Below are 19,167 nucleotides of genomic sequence, written 5' to 3' on the forward strand. Positions count from 1 at the left end.
CATTTAGGAAACAAAACAAACCCAAAATCAGCAGTGTCGATACCTCATTTTCACTGAAAGTTTTGGTTAAAAATTGTGATGCATTGACTTCTCTCGTTTATTTACTTGCAGCAGCTGACGGTTTGGGAAGCATAGCTATAGACACCACACAGCTTAACATGTCAGTCACCGATCCGACAGCTTGGGCTACAGCTATGAATAATCTGGGGATGGTTCCAGTAGGACTAGCAGGACAACAGCTTGTGACAGGTAAGATTTTTCTTTTTACAAGAGATCTCTTGCACCGTCCATGAAGTCTTCGTGTCTTCTTAAAAATATATGGAATGCTTTCTGAGGATATTATATTTTTATGTTCTGAAAATATCACCTATGATTAATATTGCATACTGTGTATTAGTCGCTTCTTGTAGTAGGAGTATGATCCATATTATATTTTAACCTCATGGAAAAACTAAAACTCTTGAGGGAAATTGAACAACTAAACCATCAATCCTTACGCTCAGTTAAGACCAGGAGGAGGTCATGTAAGAGAAACATTTGGTTTTGTTTCTCTGCTCAAGCAGGATGTCTTGAGATTGTACCAAGAAATACCCTGATCTGAGAACTCTTGAAGGGAGATTTTGAAATTATGTTAGTTGGGCAGAAAATCATGAAGTTAATTCTCCAATTAGTTGATATTAGTGAAGTGAAGCTTTCCTATCAGATGTGTGCTTATGTACTTTCTGACTGGCTCCATAAATTGAATTTCAACAGATTGTTTTTGTTTGACTCTGTCATTTCACTTCCCAAGCATAGTTTGGGAGAGCATTATAAGGGATCACTTAATTCTAACACCCAGAGAAATAGTATTTTGAAACCAGCAATATTTCACAGACAAGCATGGACATAGCAGACTTCATTGTCAACAGTAGAGGCCAGATTAGTTGAGATTAATAAAACTTCTTTGCTCCTGTGATGTAGAGAAAAATCATTTTTATATGAGTGGGTGCCCTGTAGACACAAGCCACATGCTAGGCATATGACAGATCCCCTCTGGAAGCTGCATTGCCACTTCAGCTTAAGAAGAGCTGTTCAATATCTGTATCAGAGCAGCATCCTGTCACATCTGTGCTTGTCCGTGTAGACATGGATGCAGTGAGCCAGGTCATGATGTAAATCACTCTGCTTGCCTCACCAGGGATGCGTGATGCTTAATTTTGGCCAAATATGCCCCCTCCGGACACTGGGAACTGAGTGGAGCTGTGCCAGTTCACAGCTGACGGTCTGGCTCTGAATTACCTGTTTTACAGGCGGGTAAATTAAGCTGCAAGAAAGCTGATTTATAATGAATCAGTCTCAAGCAGAGAGTTTAGCTGGTGGAGGCTGTGAACTGATTCGTGATCTCTGGCTTTAACCCCACGCTCCCGATTAAAAGAAACAAGCAAAGCCATCCACTCCTTTGGATCCAATTTTCTTCAATGTTTTTATCAATGACCTGGATGCAGGATCTGAGTCCACCCTAAGTTTACTGATTATACTAAATTAGGAGAAACCACTGATTCTCTTGAGGGTAGATAGGCCTAATATAGAGATCTGGATAGATTAGAGGGCTGGCCAATCACCATCTATATGATGTTTAATCAGGACAAATGCCAGATTCTGCACCTGGGAACAGGTAATCCTGGATGTATAAGTGGACTGGGGGACAAGAGGCTGGAATGTCCTGCAGAAAAAAATCTGGTGGGTTTGGCTGATGGGAAGCCCAGTATGAGTCAACAATGTATACTGGTGGCCAAAAGAGCCAACCTGGTGTGCATTAGGCACAATGCAGCTAACCAGTCAAAACAAGTGTTTATCCCACTTTACTCAGCATTGGTGCAGTCTCACCTTGAGTACTGTGTGCAGTAAGAAAGATATAAAAAATATTAGAGTGTTCAAGGAGAGGCAACAAAGATGATGAAAGGATTAGAGGGCAAGACTTATGAGGAACAGCTGTGGATACTAGATTTGCTCAGCTTAGAGAGGAGGAGGCCGAGAAGAACCCTCATTGCTGTCTACAACTTCCTTATGAGGATGAGTCCAGAGGGTGATGCTAATCTCTTCTCTCTGGTGTCCGGTGATAGGATGTGAGGGAATGACTTAAAGCTGCATCAAGGGTTGTTCAGACTCGTTACTAGGAAAAAGTTCTTTATGAGGGTGGTCAAGCACTGGAACAAGCTCCTCAGGTCATGGCCTGTTGTTTAAGAAGTGTTTGGATGACACTCCTTGATGCATGGTTTAACTCTTAGTTTCTCCTGTGTGAAGTCAGAAGCTGGACTTGATGATTGTTGTGGGTCCCTTTGAACTCAGTCCCTCTGTACTGTGCACTGGTGTGGCCTCACTTTGAATATTGTGTGCACCAAAATATAAGGAAGATATTAAGCTAATAGAGCGTGTCCAAAGGAGGGCAACGAAGATGGTGAAGGGCCCTAAGAGGAAGTCATGCAAGGAGCAGCTTGAGGTCACTTGGTCTGTTCAGTCTGGAGGAGACTGAAGAGAGATCTCATCACAGTCTACGACTTCCTCATGAGGGGAAGAGGAGGGGCAGGCACTGATCTTTTCTCTGTGGTGACCAGTGACAGGACCCAAGGGAATGGCCCGAAGTTGTGTCAAGGGAGGTTTAGGTTGGATATTAGAAAAAGGTTCTTCACCCAGAGGGTGGTTGGGCACTGGAACAGGCTCCCCAGGGAAGTGGTCACAGCATCAAACCTGACAGAGTTCAAGAGGTGTTTGGATGATACTCTTGGGCACATGGTGGGACTCTTGGGAATGGTCCTGGGCAGGGCTAAGAGTTGGACTCGATGATCCTTGTGGGTCCCTTCCAACTCGGAGTATTCTGTGATTCTGTGATTTAGTGATTCTTTGTGCTGATGGGGAAACAACTTCTTCTGTTTTCTGGTGGGGCTTTGCCTGAAGGTGTTGTGGTCAACTTGAATGCGATTACTTCCAACCTGAAAATAGCCATATGTCAAAATCAGCTTATGCTGCTTTCATTTATATTGCTTGCATATCCTGTGGAGATTTGCCCAACTCTTTGTCTTGCTTTATTCTGTCTCTTCAGTTTTGGTGTAAATTGTGTCCTCACATGTGCTGTGCCATCCCTACATGGCAGCCTCATCTCAGGTGCAGTGCTTTTCTCCACAAAGAAGGATCTCCAGGACTTTATTTCTTTGACAGCCCCCTACTGTAATTTCCATAATTATGTGTATCACGTATTGTAAAGATGTTGTACAAGTCAGTTCGTATTTGTTCAGCATTTTCAATGTATGAAAGCTGCCATAAGTAATAAATGTTAATTACTGAAGTGCTGCCTGATTTCTCTACAGGTGCAGAATAACTTCTTTTCTTTCCTTTTTTTCCCTTTGTTTGAAACTCCCTTGTATTCTCAAGGTAAATAGGTGCTGTGACACTTCATTATATTTCCTTCAGATTCATAGGTTTTTGACACATTTTCTTCATGGCAAATTCATAATGGCAAAACCTCAGTTTGCCACAAAAAGACTTACAGATTTATTTCCTCTAATATATTTACTGTATCTGCATTCAATGAGAGTTTGCATCACCATATTCGACCAAATATCTAGCTATTCCTTAGCCATTTTTGGTGATTTTAATTTTTTTACTAGTAATCCTAGTAGTGAACTGAGCTTTATCAGCAGCCACGTATTGCTTTGGCTACTGTCATCTGTTACATTTCTCTGAGATGAAAATTACACACCAATGTCCTAGTGCTAATTATTTGTCCATCTTTAAATTTTTATTTTTTTTTACAGCCTTGTTGACAGCTAGGAAAGTAGTAAGTAGTATGGATTAATCTTATAGAGAGATCTTTTCTGGATATTTTACATAATCTGTCATAATCTGAAATTTGGTGTATGGTATTCATCTGTATCCTGACATACCTCTTAGATTTCTGGTCTTTCATTGTTCAAAGGACTTACCGACTCATGGACTTTCATTCCACGAGCTGATTGGTTTCTGATTTCTATGCAGAGCATGTTTGTTCTCACATATATAGAGTCCATATGAACTACTCAGTCTTTTTAAAGGTTTTTGATGACTTTTTTTTTCCCCAACAGTTCTTAGGTTTGCTGCTGTGTAACATGCTGGGATGCCTGCCTTGTAACAGTTATGCTTCCCAGTTTGCAATCTGTGAAGCTTTTATCTAGCTCGAAAGTTTGTTAAAATGACAACTAAAGCTTCTGCAACATCTGGCCAATACTCTTCTCACAGCCTGGGATGCAGGCTGTCTGGTCTTGGTAACTAATCAATTTTAAGCACTGCTAACCTTTTAATACCAGTTTAGATCATATCTACACTGTATTTAATTCCTTATCTCCCAGTGCTGTAAAATTGGATTTTTGATCTGGGCAAATATCAGAGCCTTTAATTTGTAAAGATGAATTCTTGTTAATAGTTGTATAATATCTGCTGTGTTTCTACATGTATTTTGCTTCCACTTATTGTTATGCAGAAAGCTTACCTTTTTTCATAATATTTGGCTGCTGCATTACGTCTACACTAATATATGCATTTATACAGATACATAATTCATACAATAAACTGTAGTTTAAAAATGCATTAGTTAAAGTGTTAAAGATTGATGTGGAATAGTTATGGCTGAAAAGTATTTTCAGTCTAAATCTCCCCTTTCAGCAGGTTATAATTTCTTACAAAAATTTGCCTTTCAGGCTGAAGTTTCTCATGGGTGGTTTCAGCCCAGAGAAAAAAACAAGATCTGGAAAAGTTAGAGGAAATCTGTTAAACTGCTTTTCAATTACCCAGGCCTTAAAATTGCTGTTTCCTATGCTTTAAGACTTTGATAAATATAGTCAGATGAGAGCAAAAGGATAGTTTGTAGTTCACCTTTTTGAGATCTAAATCCTTTTTTTGCACTCAGCAACTCTGATTCAGGCACATCTTTCAAGTACATTCAAGTCTACTGTGTGGTTACACTTTAGGACTAGAAGAAATACTCAGTGACCTAAGACAACTGAGAATGTTTTATTTTGCTTTCGCACTGGTACTTCTAAAGGAAGTTTTGGCATTCCTGAATTTAGTGTTCTTGTGCTTTCATTTGTTTCTGCAAATACCGTCAGTTCACCCGTGTTCTAAAGGAAGATATTCTACTGAGAAACTTACTTCTCTGGTTCAGTTTGGTTCTCCTGTCATTAATTAACCAGTGCTCTGAAAAACATGAAGCAATTTTGAGGTGCTTTCTTCCAGAATTATTTAGATTATCTAAATACTTTTGAGTCAAAAATGGTCTATGTCAAAAAGTTCCGTGGTACAAATGAACATGTACAGTGGTACACAAGTGGTAATTCATTTAGACTTTAAGCTCATGCCCTGTGATGCGTATTTGTGCTCTTACAGAGTAAAATAAACCACGGCAGCAGACATCCAAGATGAAAGTTACAGGTCTGCCTAGAAGTCAAGGATGTATCTGAAAATGGATGTGTTCTGCTTATTTACAGAATAATTATTAAGGCACACTTTTCCATGTGAGTCTGGCCAACATGCCTCAGCCTCAAGATACTAAGATTTTCAGTGACCCACAGGTTTTTTTTTTGGCTAAAGTTGTCTTTGATCACTTGTACAAAATCCTAGTGAAATCAGAGACTAGGAAACTTTGAAGCCTAACATCTTGCTTACCAAAAGATATAGAAAAGAACACCATTTCTGTGGCTTCAGGCATGTATTTCTTAGACACTGGAGGTTCTGAAATATTAGCCACTTACATCAACCTTTCTGGTTTTCCATTTGTCTCTGCTTTTCCCACACACTTGTCTTTTGACCTGATTTCAGTGGAACATAGGAGCTGTCAGTTCCAATCAGGTCACCTCACTTAGGATTGTGCTTTTGACAGTGTTTAGTATCAGATACTTCACAGGGAGCGATGTACAAGGCAAATCAGTGCAACTCTCTCCAATGGGCTATCTTCTCAATCATTAATAAATAGAACAAGGTTCCCCAAACTAGAGGTTATCTATCCAAATCAAGTCACTTTTTATCATACATGTGACAGTAATTAGTTGTAATCCTGAAACTGCAATCCCAGGCTTACTTGTTGATAGTAGAAAAATTTGTGAAATTTTGATTAGAGATTCCCAAATCCCAAGACACAAGGTTAAACATCCCTCCCAGATTTTATTAGCTCAAGTCCTACAAGTGTTTGGAGATGTAATATTCAGACTCTTTCTTCAGAATGAAGATTGTAACTAAAGGCAATCACTTTATTTAGATTCCAATTAGTCTCAAGCATTTTTCCATGTGATGGGCATATCAGGGGAAGGACTAGTAGGATGGCTTTTCCTTCTCCTACTCATATCTCAAGAGATCACTGATTCCTACACAGAAGAGAAGACCTAAGGATTATTTGAGAAAAATCACATGTGGTCTGAGACTTAAGAATCTCCTCACCTGTCTCCCTTGGCTATGGAAAAGTCCTTTAAGTGTCAGTGTCTTTCTTTCAGGAATCCTTTATTAATTATTGTTGACTGTGGGTCATCTTATGCTGACTAAATTGTAAACATACCCCTCATTGTTCTGGTTGTGTACTATTTTTGTAGGGTTAATGAAGAAGAATCAAATAAAGTAGGAAATCAAGGTATATTTGATTGTGTTCAGTGCCTCCCCAAAGGAATACTGCACACTAAGAAGTGCTGAAGTCCTTAAGAAGTCAGCTGACCAGAGACTCTGCCAACTCTCATGTGTATATCTCTTCTTCTGTGGCCTCTCCATTACTGGAGGCTTGGAGCCACTGGTAGCCGTCTGGCAGTCTCATTTCATTCTACCCATGCTACCCCGTTACCTATTAAAGCTTCCTTTTTTCACACTTCATTACTTAGCCACTGAACCAGTGTGCCAATGAGCACATAACTTGAATCATCCACGACATGCCTAACAAAACATAGGTTCCTTTTCTGTAATTAATACTTACCTCCTGCTAATTAATTACAGGGTCTATCCACAACACTTTTAAAGTGAGCCACTTGTATTATGAGCTGATGATAGTCACTTTTTTTAGGGAAAAAAATGCGTGAGAATCTATGGTTTGTGACTAAATTTTAGCACGCTCCAGATGTCAGCTTTGGTGCACACAGGCAGCTGGTGAAGGCACTCCACGCACTCTGGTTCCCTTGCCCTTGTAAGCTGCAGACCACAAGTAGCCCCTGAAGAGTTCAGCAGCCCCATAGCACAGTGGTGTCCAGCATTTTTACCCCTGTTCTGAACGCTGCACTGGCTTTGATGTCTAACAGTAAAAGAAGGTATCAGAAATCTTAATAAAATCTGCAGTTTTCTATAGGTTTTACAACCCTCTCAAGGTTACAAGGTATCTTCAGAAGGTGTCTTTTCAGCTATTATGGCTTCACAACCTGTTTTATGCCCTGTGTTTTGTTAACAAGTCAGCCTGTAAAGCAAGAGAAAGGTAGTAAGGTAGGTTCTGAAGAAAATAATATGATTTTCCTAATTTTGTTCTAGTTCTCTTAAGTTTATTTTAGTTCCTTTCTACTTTGTTCTTATCATCTTCACTACAGAAACATTGCATTTTAGTCAAGAGGAAAAGATACACCATTCAAAGTATCTGAATGACCAATCAAAATAATTGCAGTTGTATGAAACATATTCTAAAGGATTAGTATTGAACTTCTACCCAGATAAAACTATGTATTTTTATTATCAAGACACAGGAGAGCAGCAAAGGTAAAAGAGAATAGGTACTATGGGAATCCCAATATATAGAGCCACTGGGAACATCTGTAAAGTATTATATACTAGTGTAACAAGTAATTTTTTTCATTGACCTGAAAAGCTCCTGCAGAGTTAATCACACTTTCTATCATGTGAGTGTTACTCAAGGAGACTTCACATCAGGGGACATTAAAGTGCTAGGAACAAACACAGTCAGTTAACAACAGAAATAGGAGAGAGGGATTTGACTGCCATAGGAAATGTGGCAGAAACTCTGAGTGCCTTTGACACGCTATCAGGGGTAAGTGTGCCTCTTAGGTCATTCAAGTGCCTCCTCTATATTAGACCTTAATTGAGGCCAGGGATGAAGATAATGATTAAAATCTGCTTCATGCTTAAAGATAAATAGTAGTTTTTAAGATGGTATGAAGGTCTGAATGTCCCAACTAAACAAGACTCAGAGGTGAGCAGGGCCACATAAAGGGAATTGCTAAGTGAAAAGTTTGTGTTGTATGTGGAGTGAAGGGTTTTTCAGGAATATGGTTTCTCTCTTTCTGTTAAACTTTTGTCCAGATCGGTTAACAGTTGAGGAAAACAGACTGATTGCTATTTGGCATATTCTTCTTAGTGGTCTCAAAATACTGGAATAAATTTATGATGCAAACAATGTTGCTCGGGTGTTTTGGCAGGGGTTTGTTGGTTTCTGGTTTTTTTTTTTTCATTCCTGGCTGTTGGTAATTATACCACCAACAATCTGTTTGGCATGTTCTTATTTGATGTTACCGTAAAGTAACATAAGGAAATATTTTATTTTTGCAGAAGTTTTCCCTATCTTTTATCATGCTTTGGAAAACCTCCACTCCCATTATTTTTTGTGTGTTTGTTTATTCTAGACAAGAAAGCCCATGAGTAATTATGAGCATCCCACTGCATAAAGTAAGCCAAGAGGCTGTTGGGAACCATTTGCTACTGACTGTTTACTTCTGTTGGAGCACAACTTGTCTGCAGCACTTTCCCTTCACACATCACTCCCTGTCTTAGGATCCCAGGTTCCTTGGCTGAATGGGGAATCCAGTGTAACCCCTGTGTGATATACAGTTTGACAATGGAAAAGTTGAGTTATTGTGGATAGAAATCAATAGAAAGAGCAGATTAACCATTTTAACTAAGCAATTTTAACTATCAATACCAGGTTTTGTATTTTCAGGGGTAATAAAGGCTTGTGAATGGAAAACTGTTCAAAGGTGACCTGCTGAGCACAGTCGTGGTGTCTAGGTGGCAAGGTGATGATGACGCTACCTGAAGCCAAAAGCTGTTTACAGGTTCTGTAGATGATCCACATGGGACGAAGACAGCAGTCCCAAGAGGACTGTTAGCTCAGTCCATGCTGAGTGTTCTCAGGCGGACGTAGAGGTCGGTATGGCACAGATAGCACCGGCTGGGGCAGTCCCAGAGCAAAACTTCCTTGAGAGGGGAAGACTTAAATATGAATGAATCCCCAGGCAACCACCCCAAATGAAGGGCTATAAAATCTTTTGTTCCTCCCCAGTCAGGCTCTCTTTTTGCCTCCGTGGACTAGGTGGATGCTTCGAGCCTGGCCCCTGGAGAGCAAGCATGAGTAGCTCGCTTTCTATGTTTTACCTGGAGATGAAGGACATAAGCATGGTTTTCTTTTTTCTTTCCTTTCTGACACCTGTCCTTCAAATACCCTTTGCTTATTGCATGAGAATCAGGTCTGACAAAGTGCAGGAAGATGCACTTTCAGTTCACTGCAGAAGTCTGTCTGAAATATGAGCAGAGACAACCAGTGTGGAAAAATGTCTTTTGATGGTCCGCATTGAAGAAGAAGGTTGAGTTTCAATGAGCCTAACCCCTAGGCGTGTAAGGGAGCTTGTAACAGAATACTTCGTTAACGTTGGCTTCGGTCAGATAAACAATGGATTTGCCGCACCTTCCCATGTGCTGGTGGTGACAAATGATGTGCGTGACATCAGCAGCTCTGAGTAATGTCTCTCTAATGGGAAGCAGCTGGTCACTGGAGAAGTTTTGTTAGTGGACATGGAGGTGAAAGATAATTAAACTTAATACATACAGTATGCTCTAATATGCTGTAGCATGGATTTAGATTGTATTCTGCCAAATATAAAAGATATTCTGTTGCTGTGGCTTCAGAAATTTAATAGGTCTGTTCATGAACAAGAACAGCTTTATCTGTCTTGCCTGTTCTTGCACATTTCTTAATCCAATTTTTCTTTTCTTAAAAAATGGTTTCCTTGACTCTAGCATATTTTCCTTTATAAATAATGTCCTCTTCCTGACCACAGTGCCTACATTATTTAGTAATTTTTTGTTATTCCAATTCAGGAAGGGCATAGAGATAGTGAGCTCCAGTAAGTTAAACACTGCCTGAACGCTTAAGAGTCAATCCTGGCTGAAATTGCACATTATCTGTTTTTGTTCACTTAGATAAACCAGGTAGGTAAGGGGCTGCATGAAAACAATAGGATAATACTGATTGGCATGAAAAGAAGCAATGATTATGGAGCTGCCTGCCTATTATGTAGCCTTTTTTATAGGTATCTTGGCACAGCAGTAATATGGTGCTAAGTGAAAAAGCAGCTTAACTCTTTTTATCTGATATTCTGAGTCAGGCACTGAAAACCAGGCAAACTATTGTGCACATTAGAAACAGGCAGACAGTTCCTACCTTCTCTTCCTCTTTGACTATGCTGCTGTGATATTTAGAGAAGGATTTGGAAAAGGGAAGGGAAAGAGCTTTGCTAGCATTTGAAGAATACAGCACCATAGGAGAAGGTACAAATGTGCTTAATGTCACTTTTTTGTGAAGATCTGGTAGCACAAGCTGTGTTTCAGAAAAGACATGTCCAGACTGCAGTAAATGGAGAGGGAAAGTTCTATGCTTCTCCAACACTTTTTCTTCTTTCTGATGCATTTGTATTTTGGGTGGTTTGTTCCCTTAGAAATAAATGTAGAATATTATAATCAACTGCAGTTTTGAAGTTTTACCCTGTTTTGAACTGCATCTGTCAAATGTACTTAAACCTTCTATTGGAAATCTCCTGTTTCAGGACTTGATCTATACTTGGACTTGCATGAATGGCCCTTTCCAAGAATAATCATTGAGACCTTTTTCTCTGGCACCTTTTGATAACAATTTTGGCACCTCAAGCATGCTTTGTTGAAGCATTTTTGAGACATTGCAGAATATCCTACAACTTTATGTGCTAGAATAGCCAGTACCATAAATAAATTAAATATTCGTTAAAAATAGCAATAAACTCACCTAAATCAAGAGGAAAAGAAAGAGAAAAGTGACCAGATTTTATGGTCTTTTAATTCACACTGTGTGCTTACACCCAAACACAGTGCTGCTGTCCTTTAATGTAATAAATGTCATAGCATCTTTTTTTTTTCTTTACTGTGCTTTTAATACATTGGTAACCACCTAGGGACTTACAGAAGGGCCATGGGTTGTGAGTAGAGAGAGCTCAGAAACTGCACCTGGATTTCAGGACTGTGCACAGGTACTAGGGAATGGGAGGAATCTGCAGCTGAGAAGCTGAGTAGCTGATTTAATGAACTGCTTATTATAAATATCGTGGGGTCCCTTATGTTATTAGCCAGAATTGAGTATATGAAAAAAATCAAGTACAAGTTTATCCTTGCTATTCACCAGCCTCTGTAAAGCAAGATTTCTATTCCAGTTCTTCATACATGTGTTGCCTTTTAAATTTGTATCCTTTTGTTCTGGTCTGTCTAATTACCTCAAATGGATAATCAAACTTGATTTTATAATAAACCACAGCCGGTTTAGGCTTGTCATGACTGATTTATCGACTCCCAAGACTAAAGACTTTCAACCTCAAGACTAAGATCATTTCTGGCTGCAATTCAAGGTATTAATTTTGAGCTTTAAAATCTGAATGTGGTTTGGAAAATGTGCCCTGCGTTTTCCCTTCAAAAAGAGAAAACAGACTGCATTTCTGCTGTTTTTTTGTTGATGGTGTCTGAATGGAATTTAAGCTGGAATTAAGATAAAACAAACCCAAACCATCTGATTCTGCAGAAACAGTCTTGGATGTAACCATCATGATAAAGGCTGTCCTCTCGAAGGCAAGCGGGCTATTATATATTGTCAGTTTCTAGTAGGGGGCCTGGAATGCCAACAGACACCTCCATCAAGGATCCTAGCACATACCTCCCTATAACTAATTGCTTCAGCACCACCTGATGGGGTGGCACATGTCTCTACATAAGTATAAAGAAATGTAAATGTGCAATGCTAAGAAAACAGAATTATGATATCCGATGACTTATATGCACCATTTGGTGTCCCTTAGGGACTGCCTCTCTTCCAGTGTTTTGCTTCAGCAATTGAGCTCATCGGGGACACAAGAGCTAACCGTCCTTCCAACTATTTATCTGGAGATTGGAGGCCCTGAGTTCTCAGTGGAGGGCTTTTTTACCTCAGCTTCTTTAGCAGACAGTTGTGTTCCTACCTCCCTGCTTTCTCACTGACCTGATCTCTAATCTTCTATCAACAAAGCATTGTCATATATCTGAATGCAATCTCTGTAATGCTAGAGATCCCTACTAATGGGCATGAAGGTCTCCACTCCCTCAAGTAGTAACAGAGGGATCCTATTATTCTAAGGATCACGTAACGGAAACATTATCATACATCTGCTTGTTCTAACCACTGTTCTTGGGCACTATAATTCTTCCTAATGCTAGCAGGCATTGGGTTGTGGATCTAGTGGTATTTTTTCAGAGTTTTCTTGTTAGAATTTGAAGACAGTTTGGGTTTTAGACATTTCCTAGGTTATTTGCTTTATCCTAGCTCAATTATTTCACATTTTCCAATGCAGAATAGCATCTAGACTCTCTGGGCCATGTTGCATGAGAGTTGGATCTCACTAGACTTGATTATATGACCCATTATTTGTTGTGCTTCCAAGATTTGTTTCATCTGTAGCCTCGAAGTACTGTATTTAATGCCTCATCCACATATTATGTAGTAAACATGAACTAAAGACATCCTCCAGAGGACTTTTTTTATTCCTCACCATGTTTTTATGATCAAAAGATGACAACTTGTCATAGTTTTTTTTTTACAGTTGTGTTATAGATTGAAAATATCAGGAAAGTCCATGTTACTTGGTGGCTGCATATAAATAGAGTTTACAGGTTTGCAAGTACTTCCCACTCTGCAAAATCATTTGGAGATTTAAAAGGTAACAAACCTGGTTTCACTCTGGCATCAGTAAAATACAGTGGTAAAATGTCGCAGGGAAAAAATTGTTGTTGGAGCCTTGATTGTCCCTCCTGGAGTTCCAGAGAAGAACATAGAGAAGAAAATGATCCTGGGATTAGGCAGAGAGAGCCTCTCCATCAATAATATAGACCAGAATAGGACCCAGTTTCCCTATTCCCCTTGTAGAGGTTTGCAGAGCCAGCAGGAATAAGAGGTTGTGATTTTTTTCCCTTGCATTAGTAAAATAAAGGCAAATTAATCTGACCATAAAAGACCAGGCTTCATCTGTCTTTTAAATTAGAAAATCTGTGAAAAAAAACCAAACCAAAAAAGTCTTTTCCATCACATATAATTAACCCCCTCATTTAAAGCCCAGGCCCACTCACAGCCTGTGCTGCCCTGAATTCAGAGACTGTGTGCCGATAACAAATAAACCTTTGTGAGTGCAAAGGGGAGGAGAAGAGAGAGGCAGGGTCAAAGTAGGCTCCTCCAACATATATTTTCTCACAGAGCAAGGAAGCAGTTGATGCATATTTTTAGGAGCAGGCTCTAGGCCTACGTGCCTTCTGCATGAAGCAAAATTTGTGAGTAAAACTTATACGACTTCTTGGACCAACTCATGTACCTAGAAAAATATGCACCAGCCCTCTGATTATCTGAGGCAACCAGGGGACTAAAACTTTAATTATACTAAATATATAGAGAGACAGTAAAAAAGGTGAATTCAAAGGAAGGAGTAGTTTTTGCAGTACATTATAATTTTCCTCCCTTTATTAATCTTTTCATCTGCCATAGGCTTACCTAGCTATTCCTTTACAGAATAGTCAGTGTCACCACTTTCTTTTAATATTCCCTTCTATTTTACAGGTGTCAACTAGCCTTTTTGTCTACCTGAGTTAACATGTTTAATCAAACTCAAAGGATGCGCTCCCTACTTGTGCTCTGCTTGGAAGTTCACTGTTTCTTAGATCTGAACATGGGCTTCTCTTTTTTTTTTTTTTCTGACTATACTGGCACATAAACCTTGTCCTGTTTATGCCTTTAGACCACTACAACTAGAGCAATGCTATTACGAATGTGTGACATTATTCTTAAAGTAGCCCTCCAAATCTAGACCCACAGGATAATGGTCGATTTATGGCTGTAAGGAAAGGATCTCTTGTGTAAGAGGGGTAGTCATCTAAGGGCAAAACAGCAATTTGATCTAGTTTTTATACACAGAAGACTTTTTTATTTCTCTGTTCTTGTTCTGTGCTCTTAGTCATTTATCTCTCCTATGGAAACTTGTCAAATATTTTTGGAAATTGAAACAAATATGCTGCTTCCATACTTATTTTTCTCATCATTTATAACCACAATGTCTTAAAAAAGCTCCAGCTACTCCTCCTGCGCTCCCTATCTTCCAAATCCCTTTTGCCTCATTCAAAATGGACTATTGTTCTATTTCAGTCTGACACATTTTTCATCTGTCCCTTTTGCAACTGTTTTCTAGTCGATGTCTTTTGTGAAATTTTCATGTGATGAAACTCTTCAATGTTTTAAGCATGTCTGAAAATTTCATCCTTGTCAGTAAACGTCTTAGCTGTTGCTTGTATGCATTCAAGAATATAACAGCTTTTTACTAATGTGACTTAACAAAAATGAGACTATTCTGAGTTGCCTCTCTAGTTCACAGTAATTTTTCCAGTAAGGCTGAGTTTGAAATTTAATTCCTCTTTGGTGGTGGTGTTTAAGGAACCACTGCAGTGATTTCCCGATAGTTTTTTTATAGCAAGGAAGTATGTACATGGTTCTTCCTCCCTGTTACTGAATATGCAACAGAAGTGACAAAGAAAGAACTGTAATGACAGTATGTTTCTGCCATAGCTTTTTGAAAGAGATAAGAATCTCCTTCGGGGATGGAGAGATTGCTGCAGGGGGGCCAAATCACTCTACAAAATATTCATCTTTTTTACCTTTTCCACCTTTTCCATATGAAGAGGTAAAAAGGCTCCTGTCTGAGATACCATAGTTAGACATTTTGATGTGGACGATACAAATCTTTCTGAATCTATAGTGAGGGTCCAGATTGACATTATCTTCATTTCAGCTGAAAGTGATTTCCACAATAAGGCTGCTGCTTTTTTTCCTCAGTGAACAAAGAAATTCCTCACCAAAAAACCTTATCATTTCCTGATATTAGATTATATCCAAGATGAAAGTAGACTTCTTCTTCAGAACTAGAATTGAATTACAGAAAGGGTTCCTGGATTGTGTCATCTCTGAGTTGTCACATTGTCACAAAACAAGGAAAGATGGAGAGAAAAATTCAGTTTTCCTGGGATCAGCCTTGCTTTGTACATTTTAGATTATATCAGCCTTTGAATTAGGAATGTTGCTGTGGCATTTAGGCCCATGCAAGCTGTTGTTGTGGGAAACTGCAGAAACTGTACTAACAAACAGATGGAGATGGGCAGAGGATAAGTGAGGTTCCTCTCTCACAGGGACTTCTGCTGGACATGTGTGACAAAACCAGAGGGAACAGCTACAGGGGTGTGGGAGAAAACTGGGCTACCACATGCAGGCCATAGTGGCTGCTGAGAGGTTGACAGGGAGGCGCATGAGCTTACTTTGAAAGGCTATCGTGAGAGACATCCTTGAGCTTGCCTATGCAGCTTGTAGGTAGCACCTTTAGGTTCCAAACCAAATATTTTGTATATTTTGTTAATTAAAAGTTGCGAATGATTACAAATTTCACGTTAGAAGTCCTGTAAAATGAATGTTTTGTGAGCGTGGATAAGCTGAATGTGACTTTAGACGTACACTCCAATGCCATTTCTCCACTAATTACATTCACAATGTAGAGCTGTCTGTAAGGTATTTACTGACAGAAGAACTTTGTAAATCGTCTTCCAAGCCAGATGTTCATAAACAAGTGTTTGGCAGTTGGTTCATAAATCAAGTCAAGCATTTCATCATTGTTCTCTTAGATGGCTCTTGCATTTAAGCCTGTTTAGCTAAACACATACATTTACTTAAGATGAACTGTAAAAATAACATCTGCAGATCTTTTCTCTGAAAGAAAGTGCCAAAAGGTCTTACACAAAGATCAAGCACATTTTATAAACTGTGGCTGGGATTTTGAAATTCAAGCTTAATAAATGTGCTTTCAGCTTTTGAGGGAATCAAGGGCCAGTATTATTTAAATGTTGTTTTTACTTGTGTGGCACTCTGCAGGCAAAGTATTCATACATTTCTTATTCCATAATGAGTTTCTGTTTTCATCTTTGCCACCTGGGACCCTGACATAGTCCTACTAGTAGCAGTGGAGGCATGCTGGTGGAACTGGATGCAAAGTACAGTCCAAAATATTTATTTTAGAATATTCTGCTTTGCAGTAGATTGCCTTCAAAGGAGAATGTCAAAGAAGTTGCTGGGTAGTTTACATTTTATCTTTACTTGTATCAGTCATCTCTCTTTTATCATTTTTTTCCTTTTTTTTTTTTTTTTTTTTTTTTTTTTTTTAAGATCCATGAGATTCTTTCTCTCCTGAAGAGGCTTTTTTTCCCCTAACTTTTTTTTTTCTTATAAAATCATTCTAATAAGTTGTGGTTTGCTGACCTTCGGAATCAGTGCTACTATTCATTTTAGCTTTGCTGAGTAACAATTTGGTCACTTTGCTTTTTCATATTCAGTTCACACCATGACAGAGAATTCTGTTGAAATTTAGCAAGCCCTAGGGAAAAAGATTCAGACAAGTGCAGTCAGATTTATAAAGTGGCAAATAAAGTGGGAAGGGTTTTCCATTACTTCTGCCACATTGGGTATTTTTTTTCATGGATGGGCTATACCTCATCTGTGATTCAGAATGACATCAGTTCATGTTTGGAGGGAAACCATGACCATGACTGTTTATGATAACATAAAATTTATAATCTAGAAATGCTGGAAAAGGTGGGTGCAAGATTAAAACACGTGAATTCCTGGCCTAGCACCATAGTTATTTTGTGATTTAGTTCTCAGGAACACAACCTGTTTCATAATGTGAGACTGGCGTTTAATCTGAGAAACCTGACTGTTTTTAGAATTATACGAGGCAGCATGGATCTGTTTAATGCTTAAGTGACAACAAAACATAAAGATGCTGGCCATAATTCTGTCTGAAGTAGTATACTTTCCTGTGAAGCTCAGACAAGTCTGTTCTTGATTTAAATATCTGGAACTACAGTACATGGTGTGAAACATAAATCCTCTCAGTGCTGGAACCCAGAGACCAAAGGAGCCAGTGGGAAACCTCTCTGAATAGCAAATTTATCGGTTAAGTTAAAAGTCCTTATGCTAGGCTTAGAAATGGCCTTTTCTAACCTGGTCCTTCTGTTCCATTTTAGCAGTGCAAATGAGCTATAAAGCTGCCTAAAATGTCAAAGGCCAAAAATTCACTGGCAAGGCAGAAGTGGTTAAGAGCTGGCATTACGCAGAGCAGGGCAGCAGGGCACATGGCCCATTAGCAGCCTTTGTTAAGTACTGCAGCCCCACAAAACTCAAAACTGTCCTACGGCCACTTCAGCACACACTGAAGGACAAAGCAGTCACTGGCAGTCCCAGGTGATAAAAACCTCTTCTCTAAGCTCCCCTGAATACAGCTGTAGTACAGCTGAGAACATAACCTGCAGAGCTAACCAGTTCAGCTGCTGTGAAAAAAACCTAAGCAAGTATACTGACTCTACTCAGTTCATCCAGCTAAACCACATGGGCCACATCCAGATTTTAAGCCATCCATGCCATGCCAACCAAGCTGATGGCATGGCCAGTCACCATTCCTTTTCTCCTCCCCCACCAGCAGCTCCCAAAGTGTCTTTCCCTGTGCCAACTGTAGAACACAAGGAGAGATGAGCCTCTTCTGATGGAGAGAAGGGCAAGGGAGGGTAGGTGATGTCGCCAGCTCTGACATCATCTCTCTTCAACCATGGAGTACATGCAGAAATCTATCATCATCTACCTGGCCCTCACTTACAGCTTGAAAAGGTGTTTTCTGCCTCCCTGGTAAAACTGGTGTTAGGTGGTGAGCTAACAGAGCCAACAGAGTGGACTAGATACATCCTGGTCATGATGTATCCTACTGCAGATTATAGGCTGAAAAGTTGATTTCTCTTCAAAATGCCTGCAGAGAGGAGGAGATGTTTCAAATGAAATGGCCAAGTAAGTGGAAAAAGCAAAACTTTCAGAACTTTGCAAACGTCCCCTAGAATTGTTATGAAAGATATTCTTCCCCATAAATGAGAAGAGAGATGAGAATAGCAAGACTTGGGAAAAATTTTGCTTGCTGGCTCTGTTGTTCTCTGTCTTCTGTTGTTGGAACAATCACAGGCAGCTCATATGAGGCAAGACCCAATTAGCTGCGCCAGACCTGACAGGCTTTTAGGAGAATCAGACTGCTCAGACAATCTTCTGATTTAACACTCTGATCTCAGCAAATGTCACAAGGTTAGATTCATCCTCACCAGCTAAGCTGGAAACTTTGCAGACTGACGGCAAAAAGAGGAGAGAAAGTAGAAGGCAACTTTAGGTTTCAAGTTATGAAAAGCTAGAACAAATTATTTCAAGTGTTGACAATAGCTGAGATCTTTCCGCTTTAACTCTTTCCTTGTTTGCTGAGTGGAGGCACAAACATAAGCCAGCACAATGGAAGACGTAATCCTTTGTGATTTCAGCTATTAAAACCAAAAATAGATCTATTTTTCAGAGCATGAGTGAATTTCATTTTAGTCAAAAACATAATTTGCCTGAATTTTCCGGTAGAGTTTAAAGACAATGGCAAATGTGACAGCTACAATGCAAAGGCTTTTCACCTCTGAAATGTTACATCTTCCTTCAGAAGTCTGAAGGGGCTACAACTGTCGAGACATAACACCAATTTTTTTGAATAATGAAATTAAAAAGCCAAGGACTCTTCTCTGGCTCCATTTGAGCAGCAGCTGAATTGCTCAGACTAAAATTTTCCAGAGTATTTCAGCCTCGGGCAGATATTCGATGTGTAAAATTTCAGTCCAAACTGCTAATGATTGGCAAAGCTAAGAGCAACTGACAACAGGGTATTGTAATAGGAAGTGTCAGGTGACTTTAATAATAGATGACCCTGCCTCCTGTTCTATCACTTTGAACACTTTTGTTGTCTAAGGTGCATGATGTATTTTTCTGTG

General features: G+C 39.4%; 1 protein-coding gene across 8 annotated transcripts in view; it reads left to right on the forward strand.

The window, feature by feature from the left end:
• ENOX1 (ecto-NOX disulfide-thiol exchanger 1) overlaps positions 1-19,167 on the forward strand; it is a 362,324-nt gene that overhangs the window by 228,486 nt on the left and 114,671 nt on the right. For 7 of the 8 annotated variants that reach the window (XM_039382918.1, XM_039382912.1, XM_039382916.1 and 4 more), the window contains one exon: positions 112-249. In XM_039382918.1, the coding sequence (XP_039238852.1) occupies positions 112-249 (138 nt within the window). The remainder of the gene's footprint in view (positions 1-111; positions 250-19,167) is intronic. The other variant, XM_039382917.1, reaches the window with a different exon arrangement.

This window comes from Pipra filicauda, unplaced genomic scaffold (assembly GCF_003945595.2).
Source record: "Pipra filicauda isolate LSUMZ 115617 unplaced genomic scaffold, ASM394559v2 scaffold28_size6257848_pilon, whole genome shotgun sequence".
In the NCBI taxonomy this organism is placed as follows: domain Eukaryota; kingdom Metazoa; phylum Chordata; class Aves; order Passeriformes; family Pipridae; genus Pipra; species Pipra filicauda.